General features: G+C 40.5%; 2 protein-coding genes across 3 annotated transcripts in view; one reads left to right on the forward strand and one right to left on the reverse strand.

The window, feature by feature from the left end:
- Positions 1-20,598, reverse strand: part of LOC139533043 (zinc finger protein 658B-like) — a 147,595-nt gene extending 126,997 nt beyond the window's left edge. Inside the window, exons 1-4 of one of the 2 annotated variants that reach the window (XM_071331238.1) lie at positions 20,511-20,598; positions 19,302-19,540; positions 9,762-10,010; positions 5,124-9,039 (exon numbers count right to left, since the gene is read on the reverse strand). In XM_071331238.1, coding sequence (XP_071187339.1) covers positions 7,553-9,039; positions 9,762-10,010; positions 19,302-19,404 — 1,839 coding nt within the window. In that variant the 5' untranslated portion in view covers positions 19,405-19,540; positions 20,511-20,598 and the 3' untranslated portion in view covers positions 5,124-7,552. Of the gene's footprint in view, positions 1-5,123; positions 9,040-9,761; positions 10,011-19,301 lie in introns of those variants that run through there. The other variant, XM_071331239.1, reaches the window with a different exon arrangement.
- LOC139533076 (zinc finger protein 135-like) overlaps positions 1-26,867 on the forward strand; it is a 302,249-nt gene that overhangs the window by 35,647 nt on the left and 239,735 nt on the right. The window lies entirely within an intron of this gene.

Genomic DNA, 26,867 nt, shown 5'->3' on the forward strand with positions numbered 1-26,867 from the left:
TTATTTAGGAAATTAATTAGATTTATTGTCATCAATACACTAAAATATCATGCTGACATGTAGTGACAAAAAACATTTTGTTGGTGAAACCATCAGTGGGATCATTTATCATATAGCCTAAATTAAAGAAAGATCTACTTGTTAAATCATCGGTGTGATGGACTCGCGTCAACAATTAATAATTGGCCATGGTAGGGTGGAATTAAAATTACATAGGGGGCCTGTGGCTCCGCAGATCCGGGCCCGTCACCGGGCTCATGTACGGCCCTGGCCCACTGGCTGAAGCTACGCCACTGGGTGGTATACAGAAGATTTGGTAAAATACCAAGTCCATATTATGGCAAGAACAGCTCAAATAAAGCATTTGTTACAGAATTTTAGTCCAGCATAATGATTGAACTTTCCTTTCAGCACCATGGAGTGAATCCTTACCACCGCTGCACCTGGCTATCAGCCACAGTAGCCTCGTCTGGCAGTTAATTCGGCCTCATTTACTTCCTTTTTAAAAAACATATCTGATATGGCTGACTTGCTTAAACAAATATGGTTTCTACTGACTCCTTGTGGATTTGTGTAAATCGATAAGAACCGCCTAGTTAAGGTTAAATAACAATATGTACATGCTAAAATCGCCACTGTAAAGCTGTGTGTTCACTCCTTAGGCCCACCTTCCTTTCTGCATCAGACTTCAGCTTCATGTCTGGGGTGGAACATCTACTTCTGAACGTACCATGCTTAGATTCATAATGACATCTCAGATTGAACTCTTTGCAAACAGTGACAGTCTCGTTACAAACAAGACACACTGGTTTGAAATTGGAGAAATATGATGAATATGGGTGATCGAATCCAATTTTATGTCACATGCGCCGAATACAACAGGTGTAGTAGACCTTACAGTGAAATGCTTACTTACAAGCCCTTAACCAACAATGCAGTTTTAGGAAGATATTTTTTTAATTAAAGAGCAGCAGTAAAATAACAATAGCAGGGGGTACTGGTCTGGTACAGAGTCAATGTTCGGGGAACCGGTTAGTCAAGGTAATTGAGGTAATATGTACATGTAGGTGGAGTTATGAAAGTGACTATGCATAGAAAATAACAAAGAGTAGCTGTCAGGTTTTGGCCAGGACTATTCTGGTTTTGGTCACTAGATGTCCCCATTGCGCATTTTTGAACCTTTTGTTTTTTTTCCCCTTCTAGTTATTGTTTTCACCTGTGCCTCATTTCCTTGTAGGTATTTAAACCATTAGTGTCCCTCAGTTCTTTGCTCTGTGTTTGTATGTTAGCACCCAGCCCCAGCCATGCTGTGAACAATATATTTCTCTTGTTGGATTTTCCAGAGGTACTCTGGTTTTGTTCTTGTTTATTTTTTATTAGTCTTTTGAGGTTTGTTTTTTCCCTGCTGTTCTTACCACTTTGTGGATTTTCTTTGTATTTTGGAGGATATCCATTTTTTCTCTTGGCTTTTCTTTTGACGTTGTGGATTTATATTTTTCCCTGAAGATCTTTTACCTTGATTAAACCACCGTCTCTAGTACTGCTGTGTCTGCCTCATCTTCTGGGTTCTGCCGACTATTAGTGACTGTTTCTCACACCGGGTCCTGACAGTAGCAGCAGCATAAAAAGGGGGAGCAATGCAAATAGTCTTTGTAGCCATTTGATTAGCTGTTCAGGAGTCTTATTGCTTGGGGGTAGAAGCTGTTTAGAAGCCTCTTGGACCTTGACTTGGTGCTCCGGTACCACTTGCCGTGCGGTAGCAGAGAGAACAGTCTATGACTAGGGTGGCTGGAGTCTTTGACAATTTTTAGGGCCTTCCTCTGACACCGCCTGGTATAGAGGTCGTGGATGGCAGGAAGCTTGGCTCTAGTGATGTACTGGGCCGTACGCACTACCCTCTGTAGTGCCTTGCGGTCGGAGGCCGAGCAGTTGCCATACCAGGCAGTGATGCAACCAGTCAGGATGCTCTTGATGGTGTAGCTGTAGAACCTTTTGAGAATCTGATGGACCTTTGCCAAATCTTTTCAGTCTCCTGAGGGGAATAGGTTTTGTTGTGCCCTCTTCACAACGGGCTTTTGTGTCTCAGGGTTCGATTTTTAAGATAAAATGTTAATTTAGATTTGTTTATTTCACATCCATTAAGTAGATACTAAAATAACCTTCAACTCTTTTTTTTCAGCTTACTTTTTTTCTTCAGCATGTCATGTCTGGATATCAGTGTTTTTGTTCTGTCTCACTCCCAGACTTTTGACAGTCTTCTTTGTATTACACTTTTTATAAAAGTCTTGATAATTACAAAATATTTAATGCACCTGTTTAAAAAGAGTCAAATACATGGAAACTATATACATACTAGATGTGCATAAGCCATTTGATACTTTCTTTACACAAAATACAGTCGTCTCTTAGTATTGTGTCATTAACACCATGACAAGCAAATTACATGGCAATAACCTTTTTTTCAAAAGTTTGTACTTGGTTACCATGGATATGAATAGTGACAGTGGAGCACATGGATGTCATGGAGCCTATTTGGTCGTTACCAAATAGGCTATAATTCTATAAAATTGTTAATTTTTAAAATTGTTTTAATTATGTGTATTTAGGATACATTGTATGCTACTATTCAACTGTAGTTAGCATGCTAGAATCCCTGCTATTTATGACCAAATGTCGTAAAAATGTCATTCCCACCACACGTCATTACCACCACATAATGAACTGTGATGGTAAATACAGAATGTGGTGGTAATGACTAAATGTACTAGTTTATACATTTTTACTTGCCGTAAGACCTGAAAAGACAAACAAATTACATGGTTAAGTTGAAATTGAACACTAAATAAGACCATTACATGTTGTATTCTGTTAGGATGGTTGAGTGATTTTGATGTCTATTCATGTGACTTACTATGGTTATTACTGTGTTAGGGTTAAATGACAACATTTAGACATGACAACTCACTACCAAGTTCCAAACTACCACGAGGGTTAGTAAATACCAAGGGTGAGAAATAATTAATTTCAAGTAGAATTATTTTCTTCCAGTTATGGGCCATTTAAAAAAGAAATAAAAACGACATATACAATCGTAGAACTATATTCATTCAATAGGATCTCTGTGGGCCTAGTCTTAAAGGTTTGTCATTTAACTTTTAAAATGTATGACCTTTTATTGAGTCATAAACACAACCAGTCACGATGTTTTCATCTGATTGTTCAACAATCACTTCAAAGAGCTCCTTTACTAGGCTACCTGCACATTCATCCACTCACGACATACACTACATGGCCAAATTAGTGGATTTGGCTATTTCAGCCACACCCATTGCTGACAGGTATAAAATCGGTAGGCCACACAAGCTCACAGAATGGGACCGCCGAGTGCTGAAGAGCATAGGCATTTGGAACGATTTTTATGCGCTCTGGAATCAACGTCCGCAAATTAACTCTTCGTCGGGAGCTTTATGAAATGTGTTTCCATGGCCGAGCAGCCGCACACAAGCATAAGATCACCATGCACAATGCCAAGCGTTGGCTGGAGTGGTGTAAATCTAGCCGCCATTGGAGTGATGAATCACGCTTCACCATCTGGCAGTCCGACGGACGAATCTGGGTTTGGTGGATGGCATGAGAACGCTGCCTTGACTGGCTCGCACAGAGCCTTGATATCAACCCCATCGAACACCTTTGGGATGAATTGGAACAAAATGGTCAGTTCTATATCTTCAATCAAATTAAACATGTACTAGTTTGACATTAAAATGTTTAATGGTATTTTTCATCAGTTGTTTTATATGAAATGTCATTTCCATCACACTCTGTCATTACCACAACGCTAAGTCATTACCATCACGGTACATATTTCTGTGGCGAAGGTGTATTAAATTACAATTGATATTGATGATTTTTCCCATTTGTTAACCTAATAGGCTTCTGTAATTTCCTTCTCAACTAAAATAGTTAATTTTATGACATGGTGGTAATGACATTTCCCCTCAGGTATTCTGCGAAACCGATAAAAATCTTTAATTGTTAAATAGTTTGGTCTCAGCCACTATTAGATCTTGTTTCCAGAGAGAGTGAAGAAGATATTCAGAGAAAAATCAGTTTCAAGACATTTCATTTTCCAAAACATTTAACATGCCTGTATTTGCAAAATCAACCATATATTGTAAAAGAACAGGTAGGACTATTCATATAGACATGGGTGATTTTAGCCCTGTAATCAGATGGACATTATTATGTTATGGTCATTGAATTGATTAGCCCAATAACCACGTGTTAAATGTGTATTGTAGCTTCACTGTGTAGGACTATGAATTGGAAAGCTATATGGTATTTGTTAATAGGCTAATTATGTTCTGGCCCGCAGACTAACTACAAGTGTCCCGCCCTGATCTGTTTCACCTGTCCTTGTGCTCGTCTCCACCCCACTCCAGGTGTCGCCCGTCTTCCCCACTTATCACCTGGGTATTTCTACTTGTGTTTTCTGTCTGTCTGTGCCTGTTTGTTCAAGCCTACCAGCGGTTTGTGTCTCAGCTCCTGCTTTTTCCAGTCTCTCTTTTCTCGCCCTTCTGGTTTTGACCCCTGACTCCGAGCCCGCCTGTCTGACCCTGCCTGTGGTCCTGTACCTTTGGCTCTACTCTGGATTACCGACCTTTGCCTGACCTGGGCCTGCCTGCACCTTGGCCCCACTACTCTGGATTACCGACCTTTGCCTGACCTGGGCCTGCCTCCCGTCCTGTACCTTGGCCCCACTACTCTGGATTATTGACCCCTGCCTACCTTGACCTGTCGTTTGCCTGCCCCTGTTGTTACAATAAACATTGTTACTTCTACACAGTCTGCACTTGGGTCTTACCTGAAACCTGATAACAAGTTAGGCAACACATTGACTGGAGGACAAACCTAGTTGTCAACCCCTGTTGTATATTCAAATTCAATCTTCCCCTTCATCATCATCAAACAGATAATTCAAACGTGTGGATTTAGTGCTAAACATGAAGGACTCATTGTCTTTGAATTGAAATGTTGTTCCCCACCAGTGCCCTCAGAAGAGGAAACAACGATACAATGGAGTCTAACAACATCTCTCTCAAACAGCACAGATGTGAGATGTGTTTCACTGTAGAAGCACTGGTCCTCTTACATTTTAATTCCAGGTTGCATATTACAATATTTAAGGGCATATCAGATGGTCTGCTCTGACCATAAGTCACACCAAGCATAGGGTTGGTTGGTATAAGATTGAAATGGGTAAATAATGTACCTGTGAAAACCCTATGAAATAGCTCCCTAATACCATCTGATGTATATATTTATTGTATTACATGAATGGTGACCACAGCCTATCCAACAATACATTTAAATTGTGTTTTACTGTGATTTTTCTCCACCCTGCTGCATATATTCAATGTATTCCATTTCAAATGTGTCTCCCAGTGCAGCTTTACTTCCAGGCTATTATGACACATCTGTCAGTTTCTTCTATGTTCCTAGATGGAAAACATATATTGTTTTTTGTTCACTACCATTCCATGAAAATACCATGCTATATTTTTTTCATTGTACTACAATCATACATTTTTGTACAGTTCTTCACATCGGAGTGCTGCTGCAGGCCCTTTGTCTCTCTTGACCATGGGCCGTGGGCCGGGCCCAACCCACAAAGCTCAAGGCGCACTCTCCACTTCCCTCTGGTAGCCTGATAATACATCACTCCTGACAGACACAAGCAAAAACTAAATGTAGCAGCCTATACACCTAATCATTAGCAATCTGACATGCTGTATTGCATGGAAACTGTAGACTACTAACAACAGCAGCTACATAGTCTAGCCTACTATGGCCCTATCCCTCTGGCCAGGGTAAACAATTCAGTAAGCTGAATTCACTGTAATGTTCTTGGAACCATTCCTGGACAAGCCTTGTAGCATAATCCTGCTGAAAAAAATAATTTTGCAGATGGATACACTGTTGCCATGAAGGGATGCACCTGATTGGCAATGATGTTTAGATATCCTGTGGCATTCAAACATTGCTCAACTTTTATCAAGGGGCCCAATGTGTGCCCTGAAAACACACCCCAACCATCACACCACCAGCCTGCAATGCTGACACACGGCATGGATGCATACAGTGGTGTAAAGTACTTAAATAGTTCTTTAAATCACTTTTACTTTATTTCACTAAATTCCCCCCAATTTCTTAACTTTTTCTCCATATATTTTCCCAGACACCCAAAAGTACTAGTTACATTTTATATGATTAGCAGGACAGAAAATGGTCCAATTCCCACACTTATCAAGATAACATCCGTGGTCATCCCTACTGCCTCTGATCTGGCAGACTCACTGGTTCGCTTAAAAACCTCTTAAGGATCGTACCCTTTTTTAAAACATTTTCACCTAAAATGACATACCCAAATCTTACTGCCTGTAGCTCAGCACCTGAAGCAAAGACATGCATATTCTTGATATCTTTTGAAAGGAAACGTGAAATGAATGTAGGAGAATAACACATTAGATCTGGTAAAATCATACAAAAAAAAAAAATCATGTTTCATGAACTTTGAAATGCAAGAAAGGCCATACTTTCAGATAGGAGTCTAGGTGTAATTTAGATTTTGGCCACCAGATGGCAGCACTGTATGCAAAGGTTCTGACTGATCCAGTGAAGAATTTACATTACTGCACTGTATCAAGTCTGCCAGGAGTTCGCCCCAAATGTCCTGAATTGGTCAATTGATACATTTAAGTACATAACTATAGAGAACATATAAAAATGCTATATTAATAAAAAATTTAAGTTTACACACTCCCAGGAATGTCATACATGATGGATCATTAGCTTATTCACTAACTTTCACACATCTAGATGGCCGGCCGGGCGGGGTAGGTGTGGAGCCAGAGACAACAGGGGTTCAAAAATGTAGAACCCAGTTCCTACATTTAACATAAAATAAATGTTTATCAAACAAAACTGTGCTACATTTTTATCTCTGGGACCCTAAGGATGACAAATCAGAGCAAGATTACTGAATGTAGGTACACTATTTACCTTCAGAGGTGAATGTATCAAACCAGTTGCCATGATACAAGTTGTTGTACACTCTCCTCAAACAATAGCAAGATATTTTTTCACTGTAATAGCTACTGTTAATTTGACACTGAAGTTAACATTAACAAAGAATGTAAGCTTTCTGCCCATATAAAAGACATGTCTATGTCCCAGAAAGTTAGCTGTTGAATACAATGTCATTATAGTCACATTAGCAACAACCGTCCTGTTTTAGGAACACCCATCCCGTAGAGGTTAATTTAAGGGATTTGAAATGATTCATACTTTTAGTTTTGATACTTAAGTATATTTAAAACCAAATACTTTTACTCAAGTGGTATTCTACTTGGTGACTTTCAGTTTTACTTGAGTTACTCTTGCCACATTAAGAGCAGAAGTCAGGCTTCTCTCCTGTGTCTGTTCTCTGATTAACTTTTAGCTCAGCTGTTTTAAAATATTTTCTAGAGTCAGATCAGCGGTGAGGAACAACTCATGTATGTATACGTTCATGTGTTTTTAAGTTACACAGTATAGAGAAACTCTTTCCACAGTCAGAGCATGAGTAAGGCTTCACTCCTGTATGTATACGTTCATGTGTTTTTAAGTTACACAGTATAGAGAAACTCTTTCCACAGTCAGAGCAGGAGTAAGGCTTCTCTCCTGTGTGTGTTCTCTGATGAACTTTTAGCTGACCTGATGTTGTGAAGCATTTTACACAATCAGAGCAGGAGTAAGGCTTCACTCTTGTATGTATACGTTCATGTCTTTTTAAGAGAACCAGTTGAGAGAAACTCTTTCCACAGTCAGAGCAGGAGTAAGGCTTCTCTCCTGTGTGTGTTCTCTGATGAACTTTTAGCTCGGCTGATGTTGTGAAGCATTTTAAACAGTCAGAGCAGGAGTAAGGCTTCACTCCTGTATGTATAAGTTTGTGGCTTTTTAAGGGGCCCAGTTGAGAGAAAATCTTTCCACAGTCAGAGCAGGAGTAAGGCTTCTCTCCTGTGTGTATACGTTCATGTTGTTTTAAGGTGCCCAGTTGAGAGAAAGTCTTTCCACAGTCAGAGCAAAAGTAAGGCTTCTCTCCTGTGTGTGTTCTCTGGTGAACTTTTAGGTCAGTTGATGTTGTGAAGCATTTTACACAGTCAGAGCAGGAGTAAGGCTTCACTCCTGTATGTATACGTTCATGTGTTTTTAAGTTGAACAGTAGAGAGAAACTCTTTCCACAGTCAGAGCAGGAGTAAGGTTTTTCTCCTGTGTGTGTTCTCTGATGAACTTCTAGCTGACCTGATGTTGTGAAGCAATTTCCACAGTCAGTGCAGGAGTAAGGCTTCACACCTGTATGTATAAGTTCATGTCTTTTTAAGGGGCCCAGTTGAGAGAAAGTCTTTCCACAGTCAGAGCAAGAGTAAGGCTTCTCTCCTGTGTGTGTTCTCTGATGAACTTTTAGCTCAGCTGATGTTGTGAAGCATTTTAAACAGTCAGAGCAGGAGTAAGGCTTCACTCCTGTATGTATACGTTCATGTCTTTTTAAGGGGCCAGGTTGAGAGAAAATCTTTCCACAGTCAGAGCAGGAGTAAGGCTTCTCTCCTGTGTGTGTTCTCTGATGAACTTTTAGCTCAGCTGATGTTGTGAAGAATTTTACACATTCAGAGCAGGAGTAAGGCTTCAGTCCTGTATGTCTACGTTTATGTGTTTTTAAGAAGTTCATTCGAGAAAAACTCTTCCCACAGTCAGAGCAGGAGTAAGGCTTCACTCCATTGTGCACACTCTGATGAACTGTCAGATTCCTTGATGTTGTGAATCTCTTCCCACAGTCAGTACAGGAATATGGATTCTCTCCTGTGTGTATTTTTAGGTGTATTTTTAGCTTTGATAGAATTGGGAAAATCTCCTCACAATGTGGGCAGTGGTGAGACCTCTTAGCTCTGTGATCTTCCTGCTGTTGCTCTCTGGATGTAGAGAATGTCTCAACATGGTCTCCTGTGTGAACAACATCAGAAGAACCAGTCAGTTGGAGTGATATACATGTCAATCAAATTTATATTATGAAGCCCTTTTTACATCATAAGTTGTCACAAAGTGCCTTTCAGAAACCCAGCCTAAAATCCATAAAGAGCAAGCAATGCAAATGTAGAAGCACAGTGATAGAAGCACAGTGGAAAGGAAAAACTCCCTAGAAAGCAGGAACCTTGGAAGAAACGCAGAGAGGAACCAGGCCCAAAGGTGTGACCAGTCCTCTTCTGTCTGTACCGGGTGACATATGTATTCATATCAGTAGGCTGGACAATACAGGGGAATAAAACTATTCTAAAAGTGGGTAAGAGATGAAAGCTAAAAAGGGGCGTGTCATCCTCCACTCACTATCACAAGGGTTAGTAACTACACAGACTCACTTCATATCATCCTCCACTCACTATCACAAGGGTTAGTAACTACACAGACTAATTTCATATAACTTTATAACACTAGCAGTTTGTCTACTTCACTTCTTTGGTCTACTCTCTGATCACTCCAGATAGCTCAGTGAATAAAACAAATGCTGGCAATACTGGTGTCAAACCATGCAAGTGTCAGTAGAATTAAATAATATCTACCTTCTCATGGAAACAGTTCATCATGAAACGGTTCTACTGCAACTTCTCATACACAGTGGGAAGTTGGAATGAATAACACAAACTTAGTTAGATACAACCTGCTCTTACCATGAGAAACAGATTTCCCAATCTTCTCCTCCTCTTCTTCATCTTTAATGTTGACATTCAGCTCCAGTGTTTGACTGCAGTCTTCCAGCTTCACTGATGCCATCTCTGGATCCTGCAGTGCAAACTGGGCTCCACTGTCACAATCAGGACCCAGTGACTGTAGGTTTGGACTCAGTGTGGAAGGAGAGAGGCAGGCTGGGTTCGTCGTCACTGTTGATGTTACCGGCTTCAGACTTAATTCTAGTCGTCCTGTAGTAACAATGAACAGACAAAAAAAGTTTGTCTATATTATTATTTCTTCTTGTTCAATTATCTAATTCAGTGCTTGACTTGGACTGAAATAGGTGCTGGTACTGTTTATATTTAGGTGCAGGAGCTCCACAATACGGTTGAGCTAATATTCTATAAGAGGAACATGAGCTCAAGCAGTAGAAATTTGAGGTGCCGGTAATCAGCTCCTGTCCATCTCATTTCAATAGATGAGGTAGGTAAGCATTGACAACAAAACATGAATTCATTCAAATTAGACAAAGTACACTTTTTAAAATTAGCTATGCTACACAACGTAAGTGAACTTAATCAAAAGTAGATGTCCCAAATTCACAATTGCATGAATGACAAAAACATTTAGTACAAGGTTACAGTTTGTTTTAACCTCGTCTTCACTGTATTTCACATCAAAAACCAATTGTAATTCCCGTTCACACACATTTACAGATAAGTCTGTTGACGCTGACAGAGTGGGCCCAGCCATGTTACCAGCTCGTGAATTTCACACAAAACCAATAACATGCCAAAAAAAAACAACTCAGAAATCTCAAATAAATAGATTTTTTTATAAAAAAATTACCTTGAAGAAATTATGTACATCCATTCAGACAACCCCAAAGTTTCTATCTGTGTGACTTTTTAAATAGTTCATCACGTTCACTTGGTTTGACACAAAAAATAATAAACCTTTACCAAAAGTGAAAATACTTGAACGGATTTGTTACCTAACATGGTATGACATGTTCTTTTGATATTAGATAGTTTAAATGTGCTATTATATACCTGTAGTAATAAATAGAAACGGACATAAGGTTATCTTTTTAACATCACAATTCTGGCGCTTTCTTTATTCTGAATATTCAGGATCACTGCTACTCGAACTTCCGCGATGCATACAAAGCCCTCCCGCGCCCTGCCTTCGGCAAATCTGACCATGAATCCATTTGTTGTTCCCAGCCTATAGACAGAAACTAAAACAGGAAACGCCCATGCTCAGGTCAATACAACGCTGGTCTGACCAATCGGATTGCTTCGATCATGTGGACTGGGTTATGTTCCGGATAGCCTCAGACAACATTGATGTATACACTGACTCGGTGAGCGAGTTTATTAGCAAGTGCATCGGAGATGTCGTACCCGCTGTGACGATTAAAACCTTCCCAAACCAGAAACCGTGGATTAATGGCAGCATTGGCGCAAATGTGAAAGCGCGAACCACCGCTTTTAATCATGGCAAGGCGACCGGAAACATGACTGTATACAAACAGTGCAGCTATTCCTTCCACAAGGCAATCAAACAACAAAAGTGTCAGTATAGAGAAAGTCGAGTCACAATTCAAACACGAGACGTATGTGGCAGGGTCTACAGTCAATCACGGATTACAAAAAGAAAACCAGCCCCGTCGCGGACATCAACGTCTTGCTCCCAGACAAATTAAACAACTTCTTTGCTCGTTTTGAGGACAATACAGTGCCACTGACACGGCCCACTACCAAAGCCTGTTGGCTCTCCTTCCCCGTGGCCAACGTGAGTAAAACATTTAAACGTGTTAACCCTCGCAAGGCTGCCAGTCCAGACGGCATCCCTCAGAGCATGCGCAGACCAGCTGGCTGGTGTGTTTATGGACATATTAAACCAATCCCTATCCCAGTCTGTTGTCCTCACATGCTTCAAGACGGCCACCATTGTTCCTGTTCCCAAGAAAGCTAAGGTAACTGAACTAAATGACTATCGCCCCATTGGACTCACTTCTGTCATCATGAAGTGCTTTGAGAGACTAGTCAAGGATCATATCACCTCCACCCTACCTGATACCCTAGACCCACTCCAAATTGCTTACCGCCCCAATAGGTCCACAGACTGCCTATCCCATCTGGACAAGAGGAATACCTATGTAAGAATGCTGTTCATTGACTACAGCTCAGCATTTAACACCATAGTACCCTCCAAACTCATTATTAAGCTTGAGACCCTGGGGCTCAACCCCGCCCTGTGCAACTGGGTCCTAGACTTTCTGACGGGCCGCCTCCAGGTGGTGAAGGTAGGAAACAATATCTCCACCCCGCTGGTCCTCAACACTGGGGCCCCACAAGGGTGCGTTCTCAGCCCTCTCCTGTACTCCCTGTTCACCCATGACTGTGTGGCCATGCACGCTTCCAACTCAATCATCAAGTTTGCAGACGACACTACAGTAGTAGGCCTGATTATCAATAATGATGAGACGGCCTACAGGGAGGAGGTGAGGGCCCTTGGAGTGTGGTGTCAAGAAAACAACCTCTCACTCAAAATCAACAAAACAAAGGAGATGATCATGGACTACAGGAAACAGCAGAGGGAGCACCCCCCCATCCACATCAACGGAACAGTAGTGGAGAAGGTGGAACATTTTAAGTTCCTTGGCGTACACATCACGGACAACCTGAAATGGTCCACCCACACAGCATGGTGAAGGCGCAAAAGCACCCCTTCAACCTCAGGAGGCTGAAGAAATTTGGCTTGTCATCTAAAAACACTCAAACTTTTACAGATGCACAACCAGGAGCATCCTGTCAGGCTGTATCACCGCCTGGTACTGCAATTGCACTGCCCTCGACCGCAAGGCTCTCTAGAGGGTAGTGCGTTCTGCACAACGCATCACCGGGGGAAAACTACCTGCTCCCCAGGACACCTACAGCACTCGATGTCACAGGAAGGTCAAAAAGATCATCAAGGACAACAACCACCCGAGCCACTGCCTGTTCACCTCGCTATCATCCAGAAGGCGAGGTCAGTACAGGTGCATCAAAGCTGTGACCGAGAGACTGAGAAACAGCTTCTATCTCAAGGCCATCAGACTGTTAAACAGCGATCACTAACATAGAGAGGCAGCTGCCAACATACAGACTCAAATCTATGGACACTTCAATAAATGGACTTAATAAAAGGTATCACTTAATAAAAGGTATCACTAGTCACTTTAAATAACACCACTTTAATAATATTTACATATCCTACATTACTCATTTCATATGTATATACTGTATTCTATACCATCTACTGCATCACACATCCCAAGATGGCGAAGCAGTCAGGCGTCCTTTGTCCTTGTCGTGTGTATATATATATTTTTCTTTGCATATCTTTTTATATAGATATATATATAGATATATATATATATATATTATTTTTTTCTTCTAAAAACTCAACTTCAAAACACTCTCCTGCAACCCACCTCACCAAATATGGTGTGAATCTGTTTGTTTCTTTTAAAAGTATTATTCAGCTCAAATCTGAAATCCACAACAGAAGCTAGCCAGAAGTTAGCCAGTTCACTAGCTAAAGTTAGTATTCAGCTAACCACGGCTAGCGGTCATCAGCTATCCTTTAGCTCGGAAAGCTATCGGCAGTTTTGTACAACGCGACTCAGACCAGAGCATACCGGACCTATTTTCTCTCCATATCCCCTGATTCTTACCGCAAGCTCCGGACATTTTCACCTGTATCTTGCAGCTAGCTAGCTGCTATCCGAGTGACTATTGGCTAACGTCGGTCCCGGAGCAAACACCAATTATCCTGGAGCTAGCCAGCTGAAGAGTTCCAACAGCCACTCCTGGGCTACAATCACGTAGCCGGACCCGTTTTACTGCTGATGCGGAGCCCCACCGGGCCTTCACGACTGGACTACGAACTACGAACGCCTGCTTCAACTGGCCCCTCCGTCGCGACGTAACCTGAACGCCCATCTGCTAACTGCGGCCCATTATTTGTTAGCTGTCTTGAGCATATCGGCTGGTAGCTGAATAGGTCTATCGGACTATTTTCCTGGGCCACTATAACTATAATTATTTTGCCAATTGGATTGGTCCCCTCTACCACACGGAACCCCACTAATCTACCGACGGAAACGCACGAGGTGGCTAAAAACAGACCTCCGTCTTCTGCTAGCATGCTACCCATGGCCCGGCTAGCTGTCTGAATCGCCGTGACCCCAATCAACCTCACTACTCACTGGATCCTTATGATCACTCGGCTAAGCATGCCTCTCCTTAATGTCAATATGCCTTGTCCATTGCTGTTCTGGTTTGTGTTTATTGGCTTATTTCACTGTAGAGCCTCTAGTCCTGCTCAATATACCTTATCCAACCCTTCAGCTCCACCACCCACATACCATCACCTGGTTTCAATGATGTTTCTAGAGACAATATCTCTCTCATCACTCAATGCCTAGGTTTACCTCCACTGTATTCACATCCTACCATACCTCTGTCTGTACATTATACCTTGAATCTATTTTATCGCCCCCAGAAACCTGCTCCTTTTACTCTCTGTTCCGGACGTCCTAGACGACCAATTCTCATAGCTTTTAGCCGTACCCTTATCCTACTCCTCCTCTGTTCCTCTGGCGATGTAGAGGTTAATCCAGGCCTTGCAGTGCCTAGCTCCACTCCTATTCCCCAGGCGCTCTCTTTTGTTGACTTCTGTAACCGTAAAAGCCTTGGTTTCATGCATGTTAACATTAGAAGCCTCCTCCCTAAGTTTGTTTTATTCACTGCTTTAGCACACTCTGCCAACCCGGATGTCCTAGCCGTGTCTGAATCATGGCTTAGAAAGACCACCAAAAACTCTGAAATCTCCATCCCTAACTACAACATTTTCAGACAAGATAGAACAGCCAAAGGGGGCAGTGTTGCAATCTACTGCAGAGATAACCTGCAGAGTTCTGTCCTACTATCCAGGTCTGAACCCAAACAATTTGAACTTCTACTTTTAAAAATCCACCTCTCTAAAAACAAGTCTCTCACCGTTGCCGCTTGCAATAGACCACCCTCTGCCCCCAGCTGTGCTCTGGACACCATAAGTGAACTGATTGCCCCCCATCTATCTTCAGAGATTGTGCTGCTAGGTGACCTAAACTGGGACATGCTTAACACCACGGCCATCCTACAATCTAAGCTTGATGCCCTCAATCTCACACAAATTATCAATGAACCTACCAGGTACAACCCCAAAGCCGTAAACACGGGCACCCTCATAGATATCCTCCTAACCAACTTGCCCTCTAAATACACCTCTGCTGTTTTCAAACAAGGTCTCAGCGATAACTGCCTCATTGCCTGTATCCGTAATGGGTCAGCGGTCAAACAACCTCCACTCATCACTGTCAAACGCTCCCTGAAACACTTCAGCGAGCAGGCCTTTCTAATCGACCTGGCCCAGGTATCCTGGAAGGATATTGACCTCATCCCGTCAGTAGAGCATGCCTGGTCATTCTTTAAAAATGCCTTCCTCACCATCTTAAATAAGAATGCCCCATTCAAGACATTTTGAATCAGGAACAGATATAGCTCTTGGTTCTCTCCAGACCTGACTGCCCTTAACCAGCACAAAAACATCCTGTGGCGTTCTGCATTAGCATCGAACAGCCCCCGTGATATGCAACTTTTCAGGGAAGTTAGAAACCAATATACACAGGTAGTTAGAAAAGCCAAGGCTAGCATTTCAAGCAGAAATTTGCTTCCTGCAACACAAACTCAAAAAAGTTCTGGGACACTGTAAAGTCCATGGAGAATAAGAGCACCTCCTCCCAGCTACCCACTGCACTGAGGATAGGAAACACTGTCACCACTGATAAATCCACAATAATTGAGAATTTCAATAAGCATTTTTCTACGGCTGGCCATGCTTTCCACCTGGCTACCCATACCCCGGTCAACAGCACTGCACCCCCCACAGCAACTCGCCCAAGCCTTCCCCATTTCTCATTGTCCCAGATCCAGTCAGCTGATGTTCTGAAAGAGCTGCAAAATCTGGACCCCTACAAGTCAGCCGGGCTAGACAATCTGGACCCTCTCTTTCTAAAATGATCTGCCGAAATTGTTGCAACCCCTATTACTAGCCTGTTCAACCTCTCTTTCGTATCGTCTGAGATTCCCAAAGATTGGAAAGCAGCTGCGGTCATCCCCCTCTTCAAAAGGGGGGAAACACTCTTGACCCAAACTGCTACAGACCTATATCTATCCTACCCTGCCTTTCTAAGGTCTTCGAAAGCCAAGTTAACAAACAGATTACCGACCATTTCGAATCCCACGTACTTTCTCCACTATGCAATCTAGTTTCAGAGCTGGTCATGGGTGCACCTCAGCCACGCTCAAGGTCCTAAACGATATCTTAACCGCCATCGATAAGAAACAATACTGTGCAGCCGTATTCATTGACCTGGCCAAGGCTTTCGACTCTGTCAATCACCACATCCTCCTCAGCAGACTCAACAGCCTCGGTTTCTCAAATGATTGCCTACTTTTCCGATAGAGTTCAGTGTGTCAAATCGGAGGGCCTGTTGCTGGGCCTCTGGCAGTCTCTATGGGAGTGCCACAGGGTTCAATTCTTGGGCCAACTCTTTTCTCTGTATACATCAATGATGTCGCTCTTGCTGCTGGTGAGTCTCTGATCCACCTCTACGCAGACAACACCATTCTGTATACATCTGGCCCTTCTTTGGACACTTAACTACCCTCCAGACGAGCTTCAATGCTATACAACTCTCCTTCCGTAGCCTCCAACTGCTCTTAAATACAAGTAAAACTAAATGCATGCTCTTCAACCGATTGCTGCCTACACACGCCCACCCGCCCAGCATCACTACTCTGGACGGTTCTGACTTAGAATATGTGGACAACTACAAATACCTAGGTGTCTGGTTAGACTGTAAACTCTCCTTCCAGACTCACATCAAACATCTCCAATCCAAAGTTAAATCTAGAATTGGCTTCCTATTTTTCAACAAAGCATCCTTCACTCATGCTGCCAAACATACCCTCGTAAAACTGACCATCCTACCGATCCCCGACTTCGGTGATGTCATTTACAAAATAGCCTCCAACACCCTACTCAATAAATTGGATGCAGTCTATCACAGTGCCATCCGTTTTGTCACCAAAACTACATATACTACCCACCACTGCGACCTGTACGCTCTCGTTGGCTGGCCCTCGCTTCATACTCGTCGCCAAACCCACTGGTTCAAGTAGGTCATCTACAAGACCCTGCTAGGTAAAGTCCCCCCTTATCTCAGCTCGCTGGTCACCATAGCAGCACCCACCTGTAGCACGCGCTCAAGCAGGTATATCTCTCTGGTCACCCCCAATGCCAATTCCTTCTTTGGCCGCCTCTCCTTCCAGTTCTCTGCTGCCAATGACTGGAACGAACTACAAAAATCTCTGAAACTGGAAACACTTATCTCCCTCACCAGCTTTAAGCACCAGCTGTCAGAGCAGCTCACAGATCACTGCACCTGTACATAGCCCATCTATAAATAGCCCAAACAATTACCTCATCCCCTACTGTATTTATTTTGCTCCCTTGCACCCCAGTATTTCTACTCTGCACATTCACCTACTGCAAATCTACAATTCCAGTGTTTTTAATTGCTATATTGTATTTACTTCACCACCGTGGCCTTTTTATTGCCTTTACCTCCCTTATCTCACCTCATTTGCTCACATTGTATGTAGACTTGTTTTTGTACTGTATGTTTGTTTTACTCCACGTGTAACTCTGTGTTGTTGTATGTGTCGAACTGCTTTGCTTTATCTTGGCCAGGTCGCAGTTGTAAATGTGAACTTGTTCTCAACTTGCCTACCTGGTTAAACAAAGGTTAAAAAAATAAAATAATCTTGCCAATGCCGCACGCCATCGCTCATCCATATATTTATATGTACATATTCTATTCATGCCTTTACATGTGTGTGTGTATAAGGTAGTTGTGAATTTGTTAAGATTACTTGTTAGATATTACTGCAACTAGAAGCACAAGCATTTTGCTACACTCGCATTAACATTTGCTAACTATGTGTATGTGACCAATAAAATTTGATTTGATTATGGTAGTGAGAGGAAGCCCACTGGCCGGCAGTGGGAGAAGATGGAACGAGATGGATTTTGCCCGACATTCTGCAAATGTTCTAATCTATGAAACATCTGATCTTAATACAGTTTTCTGTTCCCAGAACTAAAATCTGTTATGAACAGAGTGGACTAAGTTTTGTAGACTTTACCCTTTGCAAAAAAAATATATAATCACATTATTTATAAGGAACGTAAAGATGAATTGAGTTATTGCACACGAGCGCTTCACAGAGGAGTTCCCGAACAGAAATATGCAGATGTGTTGTAGAACGCACCAGATGTGTTATAGAACACAGGTTCTCGCTGACTTGTGCTTGGCTCTGCCCACTATGACTAATCTGTTCCCATTGGAAACGACCAGCTGTTGTCTATCTTGGTTTAGTTATAAAATGTGCAATCGTCTGTGCATTCAGGGATCCTTGGGATAGACCTAGCCCATTATATGAGAAGGGCGGTTCTTAATTTGAGCCAGATCCTCCGGCACCTCTCAGTTTTGTAGTCTTCCGTTCCGGAACCCATTCGCAAAGATCAGGTAAGCCTACCTTGTGGCGCGGGGGGAAAAATCCACTGTTTGCAATGAAAAAATCCTCATAAAAGCAATCCGAGTAATCACATTTGGATTCCTCTGTATTTGGCATATCCCATAAAAGACGTAATGTGAAAATGTGCCTGATATTCTAAGAATGTATTAATGTTGGGCCGTTCCAGGTTCATTGTTTGTGCAACATTGTAGCCTATTTAGACCAAGGCGTGGCCATTGCTGTGGTGAGAGAGAAGTACGCCTGTATCTCTCACAGAACTAAAATGAGATTCACTTTCTATGATCTCTCTGTGCTGTTATAGACATGAGCCTGCAACTCTCATCTCTCCTAACAGGCCTTTCACAATATTTTTTATACAAATTGCTGGAAAACAGGTTGTAAAGCAAATCCTGCTGAAAAGAAAATACTAATCTGTCTGTGTTATCAACTTCCAAATAGACCTATTGAGCGAACAGCATTGTTTTACAAAGTAAAGCAAGAGAGATGAGCTTTTGTCCGGTGAGTGAGCTGCACATCATTGGGTGAGTCAGTGAAACTGGAAAGCTTGTTTAGGACTATAACTTCCTCCTCATATTGTACAATGTGTTTCTCCTCACACCTGACCTAGGCTATTGATGGATTAGAGACACGGTCGCTTTTATTGATCTCAGATTCTCAGTTTGTCAGTGTCAAAGTAGCCTGTCGTTTGTGAGGTATTAAAAAACATTGTGCGAATGTCTCCAGTCATCTAAAATTATGTATAATTGCATGAAATCTGTTTATAAAAGGCCAACTTCTGCAAGTGTCTCCACACCACTGCTCTATGCCAGTGCACAAACTTGGATAGACAGAACCTGATCTTACCATGACTAGCAGATTCCCCAATCTTCTCCTCCTCTTCTTCATCTTTAATGTTGACATTCAGCACCAGTGTTTGACTGCAGTCTTCCAGCTTCACTGATGCCATCTCTGGATCCTGCAGTGCAAACTGGGCTCCACTGTCACAATCAGGACCCAGTGACTGTAGGTTTGGACTCAGTGTGGAAGGAGAGAGGCAGGCTGGGTTTGTCCTCACTGTTGATGTTACCGGCCTCAGACTTAATCTGAGTCGGCCAGTAGTAATAAAGAGAAACGGACACTTAAGTTATTCTTGACAGTTCTGGCACTTTCTTAATTCTCTAAAAATATGGTTTATATTTAGGTGCAGGAGCTCCACAATACTGTTGAGCTAATATTCTATAAGAGGAACATGAGCTCAAACAGTAGAAATTTGAGGTGCTGGTACTCAGCTCCGGTGAGCTCCTGTCCAAGTCTAGCACTGATCTCATTTCAATATATCTGGTAGCTAAGCATTGATAACAAAACATGAATTAATTCATATTAGACAAAGTATACACTTTAAATTAGGCTACACAACTCTAAATGCACTTAATCTATAGTAGATTTCCTGAATTCACATAAACGCATAAATTACTCAAAAAACATTTAGTACAAGATTGTAGTATGTTTAAGACAGCACTATGTACTATTTTCCTGAATAACCTTGTCTTTACTGTATTATTTCACTCAAAAACCAATAGCATTTACGTTCACACCATAGTAACATGTATGGATAGACAGAAACAACTGAATGTCTCTGAATACAAGTACACATGTAGAAAACTGATTACATTAAGCTCCAAAACAGTAACTTAGTGCAACCGTAAAATTCTCTCTCTCTCTGCTGCACCCTCACTGCCTGCACTGAAGTCCGTTGATGCAGACCGAGTGGGAACCGCCATTTTACCAGCTCGTGAATTTGATACAAAACCAAAAACGACATGTAAAACGAACACAGAGAGCTAAAAGAAATGGATCCTTAATGAAATTACCTTGACGAAATGATATACATCCACTCAGACTAACCCACAGTCTCTAACTATGTGACTTGTAAAAACGTGATCACGTTCACTCACGAGGTTTGACACAAAAATAGCACATAAAACCTTTATCAAACGTAATAATAACTTGACGTATTTGTTACCTAGCATGTTATGACATGTTCTTTCGATATTATAACGTGCTATTACATACCAGTATTAATACATTTGAAACGGACGCAGAGGTTGTTGTCTCGACTGCACAATTCTGACGTATCCTTTATCCTGAAGAATGATGCGCGCCTGCGCGGAACTTCCTGTTCCCCCACTACCAGTTTCTAAACCCAGAGACACCCAGAGAAACGCGAGACTTCAGAGAACGCTTGCGAAGCAAACAAAGCCGGGATTTGAGAAGTCAATGAGATAAGTGAACAATTCTGACACTTTTTCAGCAGCTAATGGGGATCTTAATAAATACCAAAAATATTCCGTCGGCACACACTTGAAACATGGCCATTCTTTTATCAATTTCATAACTGCAGTGGCTTAGTCACAATAGCTCTCACTGCGTATGAAATATCCTAGCATCATGTCATAGCGTTGGGCCAGTAGCTGAACGGTTGCTGGATCGAATCCCCGAGCTGACAGGGTAAAAATCTGTCGTTCTGCTCCTGAACAAGGCAGTTAATCCACTGTTCCTTAGTCATTGTAAATAAGATATTTTTTTAACTGACTTGCCTTGTTAAATAAAGTTTTTTTTTTAATTACATGAGTAGGCAGACCGAGGTAAAGTTGGTTTTTGATTTGATAGAAATAAATAAAATATCAAGTATTGCATTTAAAGATAAAGAAATCAATAACTCATTCAGTGATTGTCTCAGAAAAAAGTGAGAATATGCATTTATTTAAAATACCTTAAAATGTTAATTTCAAGTGCAATTTGTTCTATATGAAGTTAGACAATGTTTACATCAAGTTGTACAATGTTTGCAATCTTAAACAGCATGACAAATCAATGTTTACCATCTTGAATTGTATGTCAAATCAATGTTTGCATTTTTAGTGCAACAGTTCCACATGTTAAAGTAGTTACAAGGAACAACAGTCATTTATTTATACGTCTCTAATTTAACAGCAAAAAGGCCCCTTCCAATCATTTTCTGTTTTGGCTTTGTTGAAGTCCTTCATTGTCATCCCCAGACAAGCTAAATGGAACCATCTCTGGCACACAGAGCATTCTATCTGCAGTATTAAAAACATAAAACAGGGTTATGTTGATTTACATGTAAATAACAGTTCTGGAATACCCAAATTCTGTTACATGCTTTTGCAAATAGGAACATTTTCAAATTGAATTGGATTTTTGTTCAATTGCTAAATTGACTTTAAAGGACATGCATTTGACCACAACCCTGTCAGAAGCACACATAACTGAGTTGTTAATCATCGTTGAGTATTCAGGCAATATAAATCGTATAGTAATAAAGACATACATTTGCAAAAAACGTATGTTGTAATATCAAACATTACTAGAATGGCGTCTTATAGATTTGATATATTTCTATCAAATCAAAACTGGAATTTGTATTCAAAACAAAGGTTGTACAAATATGCTAGACATTTATGGAATAAATCATATATAGTTTGATGATTCTGTGACAAAGGGTGAATTAGTTATTGATTTATACAGCTTTAAAAATACATTTAAGATTTTATATATTTCCATCAAATCAAAACTGGATTTTCTATTCAAAACAAAGGTTGTAAAAGTATGCTAGACATTTATGGAATAACCCATATCTATTTTTATATCTCTGTGACAATCAATTAATTAGTTATTGATTTTTACAATTTAAAATGGCTTTTGGCGAATTTCTGATGAATGTCTGTTGAATGTCAGAATGTGTGAATATAAAAGCAACTTTACCTCGGTAGTAGGCAGATTATCTTCTTCAAACAACGGTACAACTGATTGACTTTCTTCCTTCTTTCCATCTACTACACGGTTTAGTGCTCCAACCACTCCTGGAATCTTCCGTTTAAGACGATGAACCTCAATATCCAACGAAACTCCAGATATAACACCTTTAATCGGTGCCCTGCTCCGAAATGATATACACAATATAATATACATAATATAATCAAATATATTGATTTGAAATAAAAAAATAAATCGACTAGCTTGTTAGATGTTCTGATATAGACATAATGACTAAAAATTACCTGTAATTTCAAATCATTAGTTTACAATTTCACAATGGTATTTATTACAATTTATAACGGTCATGCCTCAAAACTGGATAAAGCAGAACGAGCAAGTCATTCAGCCGCCATTTGTTCCTCAAGACGGTAACACAACGACACGAAGATAATTGTAAGCGTCAACATTTTTGAAAACGTTTGCAATTTGATAAGGTTGTTATATTAATTATTAGTTTCTGTTAATGTCGCATAGTATTATTTTCTCTAGGCTAACATTAGCAACTATTCCTGGATACTTGCATGCTAGCTAACGTTACATTAACACTAACTTAGTTGTTCTAGCCTACTATGTCCCTGTCCCTCTGGCCAGGGTAAACAAAGCGGTAATGTTGTGTATCGTATATACAGTATTTCACTCAAAACTGTTTATTTAATTGAATTATACATATGAGAAAAAAGTGGTTGACCAGCACGAATTCATATACAAACATTATTTTTCATTACAATCTTGTCATTTAGCAGATGCTCTTATTCAGAGCAACTTACAGGACAAATAAGGGTTAATTGCCTTGCTCAAGGGCACAATGAGTGATTTTTCACCTAGTTGGCACGGGATTCAAACATTTACATTTAAGTCATTTAGCAGACGCTCTTATCCAGAGCGACTTACAAATTGGAAAGTTCATACATATTCATCCTGGTCCCCCGTGGGGAATGAACCCACAACCCTGGCGTTGCAAGCGCCATGCTCTACCAACTGAGCCACACGGGACCACAACCTTTCAATTACTGGCCCAACACTCTTAATTGCTAGGCTACCTGCCACCAGATCAATTAACTTCAATACAGTTATTCAAATACATTCATCATCAATGACTAAAATAATAAAACTAATATTAAAATACAATTTAATAAACACAAGTAGTCAATTCATAGCCTGTTTATCATTAAACAAAAGTTGTTTAGTAATATAAAATATAAAATAATATTTAAAAAATATTTAAAAAACAAGACAATTGTGCAGTCTGGTTTGCTTAATATAATTTTTTTTTAAACAATCAAACAATCGATAATTGAAACCGGTTGAAATCGATAATATTTAAACTGGACAATAACGTCGTCAATATAAAAGGTAAACAAGAAAGGTGCACTCTCTTTCGTGCGCATGAAAAAATTTCTGGGACACTGTAGGGTCCACTCATTCAGAGTGATCTTAGTCTCTCATTTTTCAGAATACAAGCCTGAAACAATTTCTAAAGACTGTTGACGTCTAGTGGAAGCCATAGGAAGTGGAATTTGAGTTCTAAATCAATGGATACTGTAATGGCATTCAATAGAAAACTACAAACATAAAAAAATCCCACTTCCTGGATGGATTTTTCTCAGGTTTTCACCTGCCAAATCAGTTCTGTTATACTCACAGACATTATTTTTAACAGTTTTGGAAACTTTAGAGTGTTGTCTATCCAAATCTACGAATTATATGTAAATCCTAGCTTCTGGGCCTGAGTAGCAGGCAGTTTAGTATTATTATTATTAGTATTATTATTATTAGTATTATTATTATTAGTATTATTACTACTAATAATACGGTATTAGTATTATCTTTGTATTACCCACATTAAAACACCTAGGTAGAGCAGTGGTTATCTCTGTGTTAGTATTATCTCTGTATTAGTCACATTAAAACACCTAGGTAGAGCAGTGGTTCTCTCTGTATTAGTATTATCTCTGTATTACCCACATTAAAACACCTAGGTAGAGCAGTGGTTCTCTCTGTATTAGTATTGTCTCTGTATTACCCACATTATAACACCTAGGTAGAGCAGAGAGGACAGAGCATGTGGCTTTGTAACACACAGGTGTTTCATCTCCACACTGGGATGATTTTAACAGTGCAACGCCACACAGGCCTCATGCCGCTCAGGTAGGAGAGTACCAGAAATAAATTAATAAAAAACACAAAACTAATGAAGGAACACACAGTCACCAACAATATATCCCTGGCGTCAATACTTTCAAATGGCTCGGCTCGCTGTTACAGTACAGCACCACCAAATTCCATTTATTAAGTAACCATCTGTCTTATGTAACCATGAAAACGTAACATACCATAATATTTTGAGAGTCCCGGATTTATATTTACTATGTTATGTCTAGTCTATGAGGCTGCACCTTGACCTACATTATAAACACGCAGATCAAGAGGTGTGTTTTCCCTTCAGCATCTGCATGTGGCATAAGCTCACCCACCTCACAGCATGAATCTAAAATAGTTAACTTTGGCTGTGAGTGATGGGAGAAAATCAGACTCTAAGGCAATTACTTGAATAATTCAATGGATGTTTTGTTTATAAACTTTATGATCATTTTTGAATTTTTTATGTGACTTCGCTATGGGGCCTTCAATGGGAATTGGGTCGTGCTTCAGCTGAACTGCAGTACCGAAAATGCCCTCTGAGCACAGTGGAAAGCATGCTTATAGACTAGAAGCCTGCCCCCTTGATCCGAGAAGGGTGTAATTGCAGACCGCAATTAGGGGCGTTCTCTGATATCGGGTGTTTCATGATATCAAGTTTACACCAATTGATGCTCCCCATTGGTCCGTGGCCGTTTCTTTTGCGTTGGGGACAACAGTTGTTGACAACTGTAGCATTGTAGCTAAGCCTAACCTTAACCCTTTTCCTAACCTTAATCTCAGTCTCCTAACCGTCGTTAATTATCATAACCTGCCACGTTAGTTTTCCAAACCTGCATGGTAAACAAATCCCTAACCCTCACCTTTTTCCTAACCTTAACCTCAGTCTCCTAACCGCCACGTTAATTATCCTAACCTGCCATGTTAGTTTTCCAAACCTGCATGGTAAACAAATCCCTAACCCTCACCTTTTTCCTAACCTTAACCTCAGTCTCCTAACCGCCACGTTAATTATCCTAACCTGCCATGTTAGTTTTCCAAACCTGCATGGTAAACAAATCCCTAACCCTCACCTTTTTCCTAACCTTAACCTCAGTCTCCTAACCGCCACGTTAATTATCCTAACCTGCCACTTTAATTATCCTAACCTGTTATGTATGCTTTGTGCCTAGTTAAATATATATATATATTTTTTAACAAATAGTATCCATCAGTTTCATAACACCTTAACTGACCAATGGCATGTATACATTTTTCTTGTATCAGGGAACATCCACATCAAGAAACTGTTCAGTAGTTCTACTGGGAGGCGCGGGAAATAGTTGAAAGAGTGATTGGTGCTGAGGAAGCTATGGCAGTGGATGACCCGCAACCTGTTGAGATTCATAATGTCATTTACCAGTTGAAGGATACCGATTGTAAAGATGAATTGTATGTGCGGCTGAAAGGTTTTTGGGAGTTCAGGAATTAACATTGGAAGCATTGCAGGCAGTGGTGGAAAAAGTACCCAATTGTCATACTTGAGTAAAAGTAAAGATACTTGAGTCCTTTCCTATCAAGGTAAAAGTGAAAGCCACCCAGTAAAATACTACTTGAGTAAAAGTCTAAAAGTATTTGGTTTGACATATACATAAGTATCAAAAGTAAATGTAATTTCTAAAATATACTTAAGTATCAAAAGTAAAAGTATAAATAATTTCAAATAAATTATATTAAGCAAACCAGACAGCACGATTTCCTTGTATTTTAAATTTACGGATAGTCTGGGGCACAACTGGCAAGTTGTTACATTTGTATAATTTTTTTTGTACGGCATGTGTGGCAAAGGCTGAGATTGTATCATTTTACTTGTCCTGTGTTAAGTCTCCTGTGTCAAGTCAATCAATGAAAAAAACAGTTGGTTGGCCGATAATGTTGTTTCTAAATTCTATATGGTGATCTTATAGTCTTTTAACCTAAAGTTTTTAGGAGTGTATTTTGTAATTATCTATTGTATTTTTTATTTCAGTATCCTATCAAGCCCTTTGGAGAGAAGGCGGTACCACATCACCAAGGAGCAGCTTGAGTTCCTCATAGATTGTCATATGACCATCAGACAAATGGCAGATGTTCTCAATGTGTCGCACTCTGTGGTCAAGCGGCGCACGAGGTAAGTTATCGTAATTTAATAAAGAATTGTAACACAAGAGGGAGATCTCTACATCCTCTTTAGATTTGATCACATTCCTGATTGATGTATCTTTTTGTGTTATTTTTGTATTTAGTAATTTTCAGCTTTTCAGATCCTACTCTCTGTTGTCAGACGCTCAGCTGGATGAGAGGATCAAAGAGCTGATATCAATAAAAACAGAATGGTGTCACTATAAGAGAAAAATATGGTTTTGTTAAACAAACGTGTCATGTTTTTTAGGTGGAGGATTGTTATCCATGGTGCTGTGGATGGTTACAGCA

This window comes from Salvelinus alpinus, chromosome 10 (assembly GCF_045679555.1).
Source record: "Salvelinus alpinus chromosome 10, SLU_Salpinus.1, whole genome shotgun sequence".
Classification (NCBI taxonomy): Eukaryota; Metazoa; Chordata; class Actinopteri; order Salmoniformes; family Salmonidae; genus Salvelinus; species Salvelinus alpinus.